This window comes from Cebus imitator, unplaced genomic scaffold (genome assembly GCF_001604975.1).
Source record: "Cebus imitator isolate Cc_AM_T3 unplaced genomic scaffold, Cebus_imitator-1.0 Scaffold117, whole genome shotgun sequence".
In the NCBI taxonomy this organism is placed as follows: domain Eukaryota; kingdom Metazoa; phylum Chordata; class Mammalia; order Primates; family Cebidae; genus Cebus; species Cebus imitator.
The window spans coordinates 2,798,731-2,804,982 of NW_016107432.1; the positions used below are offsets into that span (position 1 = coordinate 2,798,731).

The 6,252-nt window shown below is 58.1% G+C and overlaps 1 protein-coding gene across 4 annotated transcripts in view; it reads right to left on the reverse strand.

Moving 5' to 3' along the window:
• GAK (cyclin G associated kinase) overlaps positions 1-6,252 on the reverse strand; it is an 80,316-nt gene that overhangs the window by 51,836 nt on the left and 22,228 nt on the right. For all 4 annotated transcript variants that reach the window (XR_001828259.2, XM_017538946.2, XM_017538944.2 and 1 more), the window contains one exon: positions 537-662. Coding sequence is in view for 3 of the 4 variants with exons in the window: in XM_017538946.2 (XP_017394435.1) it covers positions 537-662 (126 nt within the window). In the remaining variant the exon portion in view is untranslated. The remainder of the gene's footprint in view (positions 1-536; positions 663-6,252) is intronic.

Consider the following 6,252-nt stretch of genomic DNA (forward strand, 5'->3'; position numbering starts at 1 on the left):
GCCTGGGGGACGGAGGTGAAATGCGGTGTTCCATATTTCAGGATGTGCAGCTGACCGGCCGAGATGTCCGCCTTGGGGGACGGAGGTGAAATGCAGTGTTCCCCGCTTCAGGATGTCCGCCTTGGGGGACGGAAGTGAAATGCGGTGTTCCCCGTTTCAGGATGTCCGCCTTGGGAGACGGAGGTGAAATGCGGTGTTCCACATTTCAGGATGCGGCAGCTAACCGGGACTCGGATGTAGGCCTGGGGGATGCTGCTGAGGTTCTGGCTCCAGGATGGCTGCAGGTCCCCACTCAAAACACCATGGCAGCAAATAGAGTGCTCAGGGTGCAGACCCCAGGGAGGGCCGGCTTCCCCCAGAACGGGCCCCACTCAGCTCACCCGGCAGGGAACAGAGCACCCAGGGAGAGAAACACGGGGAGGGCCGGCTTCCCCCAGCACGGGCCCCGCTCAGCTCATCCGGCAGGGAACAGAGCACCCAGGGCACAGACCTTGGGGAGGGCCGGCTTCCCCCAGCACAGGCCCTGCTCAGCTTACCTCTTCCTCCACCAGAGCTCGCCTCTGCGCACTCCAGCTGTAGTCAGGGTAGTGAGAGATGGTCGTGGCGCTGCCAAAGTCACACAGCTTAATGGTCCCTTGGTTACTAACCAACAAGTTCTCAACCTATAAAATTCCAGAAGACAACCCCGTGAACCTGATGTGGACAGAGACACTTCGGGGAAAATGAACGGGTGTTAGACACAGCCAGGGCCCTTCCCAGACAGCTCTCACCCAGGGCCACAGCTGCTGGGCGCCCTCCGGCACCTCCCACTCGTGGGCACAGCCAGCTCTGCACTGGCCAGCAAGGGGTGCAGGGGCCGCTCTAGGCCTACGCAGAGGGGCTCTGGCAGGCAGAGGGGCCCAGCCCAAGAAGCAGACCCCGAGGGGCTGAGGAATTTCACAAAGGTCAGTAAAGGGGTCTTCCTTAAACATGTCTTAAATCACTTATGATCAAATATGTGTAACTCAGAAAAACAAAAGCAGAAAATCAAAAAACCAACCATAAATCAAAAAAAGTAACTCAATTAATAATGTGGCACATAGGGCCGGGTGTGGTGCCTCACGCCTGTGATCCCAGCACTTTGGGAGGCCGAGGCGGGAGGATCACCTGAGGTCAGGAGTTCAAGACCAGCCTGGCTAACGTGCTGAAATCCAGTCTCTACAAAAGTAGAAAAATTAGCCAGGTGTGGTGGTGGGCACCTGTAGTCCAAGCTACTCGGGAGGCTGAGGCAGGAGAACCACATTAACCCAGCAGGTGGACGCTACAGTGAACCAAGATCGTGCCACTGCACTCCAGCCTGGGCAACAGAGAGAGACTCTCTCTCAAAAAATAAAAAAATAAAAAATGTATATTCAGACACGAAGCGGCAGAAAGGGCCCCACAATGGTGAAGTCGCGTTACAGTTCATCATGTAGCTCCGGCAGGCCCAACAGGGAATCCAGCGAGCACGCCGAGAGGCCACAGATGTCAGTGGCTGCCCGCACCACAGGCTGGCACTCAGCCCATTTGCTAGCACTGGTGTCCACCAGCACAAAGGAGAAAGCCTCACCCCCAGCTCACACAGTCAAGGAAGCCTCAGCCCCAACTTTAAGGCAAACCACAGCTCTCTTGGAAGACGGCCCACAGGAGCTCCTCCTGAGCTAGGGAAGGAGTGGCTTCTTCAACAAGATACAGATGTCACAGACATGGAGGAGGCAGGCAAGGGGGTCCCCTCTGGAGAGAGAGAGCTGTGCCAGCACAGGGCTCCAGAAGGCAGCATGACCACCACAGATGGAAGGTGCTCGGCATGCATGCAGCCAGCACAGGCTCCCACGGGCAGCGAGGGGAGCGCAGACACTACCCCAGAGGATGCCCAGGTTCTGAAGAGCCAGTCTCATCGACAGGAGAAAAAGGCAAACTGAGGCCATGGGCACCCTGGACAGGCTGAGGGAGCAGCACCCGCCATGCCCCGGGCGGGCGAAGCATGGAACCGCAGTGTCCGAGAGTGCAGGGGACACCCAGGGTTGGCTGCAGACGCCCTCCGACCACAGCGCCCTGCAGGCCTCTGTCCTACAGAGGACACCTGCTCCATGGACCAGTGAGCTGGACGGGCTGTCCACAGGTGCAGACAGGAGGGCTCGTCGTAAACAAGAAAAGGAAACGGGTACACGTGCCACCCACGGCAGACCATAGGGAACCCAGTGAAGCCCATGCCCAGCATGGGCCCGTGAGGAAGTGCAGGACACACGTGGAACAGGGCCGAGAAAGAGAATCAGATGCAGAGCGGGGCCTGGCTCTACCCACAGGACATCCAGGGGAGAAAAGATGAGCGACCCTGGCTCGGATGCAGAGCACACAGAGGGAAGCAGCAGCAGCACGCAGTGACTGAGGCCAGGAGTGCCCTCACCCCCACACGCCTGCCCGTGCCCACTTATAGCCAGTAGAGATGAAGCATGGGGCAGGCACATGGGGCATGCACTGCCTGCCCCTCCGCAGACAGCCACCCAGACTCCTGCAGCAGAGGACATGGGACGCACCCAGACTCCTACAGCGGAGGACCCGGGACCCGCCCAGACTCTCGCAGCGGAGGACGAGGGACTCGCCCAGACTCCGGCAGTGGAGGACTCGGGAGCCGCCCAGGCTCCCAGGGGAACTCTGCGGGCTGCAGTGCGGCCCGGGCTCTGGCCACATAGCCATGGAACAGCAGCAAAGACCACTGCTGTGAAGTGCAGGGCTGGCTCACAAACAGATTCTTCATGAATTTTAACCCTTCTGTTTCTGTTTTCCTTAAGACACACACTCGAGCACCGCTACACAATCCATCACACTTCAAAAACGTGAACCAGGAGGGTCTCGGTGCCACTGAGAGTCTCCTCAGGAAGAACCAGCCAAATGACCAACGGCACCATCCACCGGCATCACCTGCCCGGCCTGGAGCCCCGAAGCCCCTTCCCACCAGAACAGAGCCTCAGGCACATCAGTTTCTGCAAGCCAGGGGTCTTGCCTGCAACCTTGAAGAACCTCCCCTCAAAAGCAACCCTGTGTGCTGGGCACAAGGTATTTTTAGAAAACGAAAATGCAAGGAAAGAAGAAACGGAAGAGAGGGAGGAAGGGAAGGAGCAGGAGCAAAAGGGCCTCGGGCATGGCTGGGGAAGGCTCCAGGGTGATGCCCACAGACTTCTGCCCTGTGGCATCTGTCCAGCTGGCCACCTTACACCCTGGCTTTCTAGGCCCTCTGAGATCAGGGGACAAATGAAAAAGGCCACGTGTATCCATAGTGAAAATCTACGTGAAGATCCATTTGCTATAAAGTAGGAGCATACAGCAAAGCAGGGAAAAGGCTGACCTAACCGGAGACATGCAGAGTGAAACTCCCGCCAGAGACCAGGCCCCGGTGGGCTGAGGAGGAACTAGCTGTGCAGGAAAAACAGCTCAGCCTGGCCACCCAAGGCTTGGGGCCCCCACCCAGGGCACATGAGGAGAGCCACGGCCTTGTGCCCCCCACCCAGGGCACACAAAGGGAGACGGAGCCTTGTGCCCCCCTACCCAGAGAACATGAGGAGAGCCAGGGGGCTCTGGGGCCTCCTAGGCACCTATAAGCAGACGCTGGAGGGGAGGCAGGGCCTAGGCGGCTGCACAGACACACACGAGCCAATGCACTGGGTGCAGGTGGACAGAAGGACACAGCTCCCACCTCAAGTCACATGAGGTCAATTCCTCTGGACACAAGCCAGGTGGATTTCAGCTCCTGGGACGAGAGGCTGGGGTGGGTGCTGGGAGCAGGACCTGAAACACAGCTCCGTGCTCCGCAAGAGACACCACAGGGCTTCGGCCTCACTGGCCTCCTTGTCCCCTTGGCCTGAGCAGCGTGGGAGAGCCAAGGCCAGCACTGGGCGTCCTCCATGAGCCGTGGCCAAAGGTGCCGCTCTAGATTAAGAGGTCTGAGAGGAGCTGCACTTTGGGAAAACCAGGGAAGGCTGAGAACAGGACAGCAGGAGACGATGCTCGGTTCCCCACACCTCACCGTGGATCGCAGTGTCTAAATCATAGAAGGAATGTCCTGGGGCGCGGTGGCTCACATCTGTAATCCCAGCACTGTGGGAGGCTGGGGCAGGTGGATCACAAGGTCAGCAGTTCGAGACCATCCTAGCCAACATGGTAAAACCCCGTCTCTACTAAAAATACAAAAATTAGCCAGGTATGGTGCCAGGCACCTATAGTCCCAGCTACCCAGGAGGCTGAGGCAGGAGAATCGCTTGAACCTGGGAGGCAGAGGCTGTAGTGAGCCAAGATTGAGTTACTGCGCTCCAGCCTGGGTGACAGAGCAAGACTCTGTCTCAAAAAAAAAAAAAAAAAAAAAAAGGGAAAAAAAAAAAAAACCTTTAAAAAAAAAAAAAAAAAAAAAAAAAGAGAAATGTCCTCACATCCCCAAAGACATGGCCAAAAGTATCTGGGAGCGAAGAGGCTTTAAAACTCCTCAGCAGGCCGGGCATGGTGGCCCACACCTGGAATCCCAGCACTTTTGGAGGCTGAGGCAGGTGGATCACTTGAGCCCAGGAGCTCAAGACCAACCCAGCAACATGGCGAAACCCCATCTCTACTGAAAATACAAAAATGAGGCAGGAGTGGTATGCACCTGTGGTCCCAGCCACTCGGGAGGCTGTGGTGGGAGGATTGCCGGGCCCAGTCGGTGGAGGCAGCAGTGAGCCTTGTTAGTGCCATTGCACTCCAGCCTGGGCTGCAGAGCCAGGCTCTGACTCAAAAAGACCCCCAAAAACCTCTTCAGCAAAGCAACTGTTTCAGCCAGGAACACGGGGCCACCATGGGGAGGGCGGGGCCGCTGTGAGGAGAAGAGAACGGGGCGCCGCGAGGAGAATGGGGCCACAGTGAGGAACACAGGGCCACCACGGGCAGGCTGGGCACAGGCTTCATCACAAAGTCCTGGGTTTTTTAAAAGACACCCTGGTGGGAATGAAAACCGGGCCCCAAACCGGAAGACGCCTTCGGCACAAGTGACATCTAAGATGATGAGAATACATAAGCTGTCCCAAACACACAAACCAGTGGGAAAACATTTTTAAAAGGCAAGAAACAAAAGAAACTTTACTGAAGAGCAAGACCGCAGTGACTCGAACAAACATTGAACTTCGTTAACATCAGGAAAAGGCAAATCACAACCCATCAGCCAGTACTACCCACCAGGCCAGCCCAATCAACACAGGCAACTCCAAGCACAGACAGCCCACGGGATGGGAGTGTCCTCGGTGGGGCTGTGGGAAGCAGTCACGTCACACGGAAAACCGTAAGGTGCCAGTGGCTGTGTGGAGCGCAGGCCCAGCCCCAGCCCAGAGCAGCTGTGTGGTGGTGTGGTGGGCAGGGCGGCCATTTACATTGCCAGTGGCTCACACCCACATCATGGCAACCCCAGGACACCATGCCTCAGAGAAACCCGTGGTGACAGCAGAGATGGGCAGGGAGTCTGCCCGTGAACAGAATGGGAGGGGCAGTGGGGAACAGTCATGAAGTGCAGGGAGCTCCCCTCAAGCTGAACAGGTAAGGGTCCAACCCCCTCCGCAGTGCCTGAGACAGGGCCAGGCAGAGTAGCACTCAGCTTCCTCCGGGATCCAAGAGGAGCCGCTGCAGGGTCCAAGACTGCCCAGGGGCCAAGGAAGGGGGACAGAGTGAGCAGGAGTGGGGGGCCAGGGCTGACACCACTGGGGGGGCCGAGGAAGGAACTTGGGTTGAGTAGGAGTGGGGGACCCAAAGTGACACCACCAGCGAGGACCCTCGTCCGCAGCTCCCCACAGAGATGGGAGTGAGCAAGCGCCCAGCGTGGGGACCTGGAATTCCAGATGGAAGCTCCAGGCTGTGAGCACCCCCACCGGGAGTGAAGAGCCCTAGCACGGAGGTGGGTCCATCCCCACTGTCGGCAAAGGCCTGTGAGACAGGCGGTAATTCTCTTCAGGTTGGAAGGGCAGTTTCTGGAAGATCCGCCTCCACTGTTGAGAAGCTCATGCACATCTTCTCAGGTGAGAAGACACAGCCTCACCTGCCACACACCCGCCTCCTCACCGCGAGACACCACGGGACCCACCAATGGAGGCTGAGCAGCTGGAGTGGGGAGTGGGGGCCACTACCTTGAGGTCCCGGTGGATGATGGGTGGGGAGTGGGCCCGCTACCCTGAGGTCCCGGTGGATGATGGGTGGGGAGTGGGCCCGCTACCCTGAGGTCCC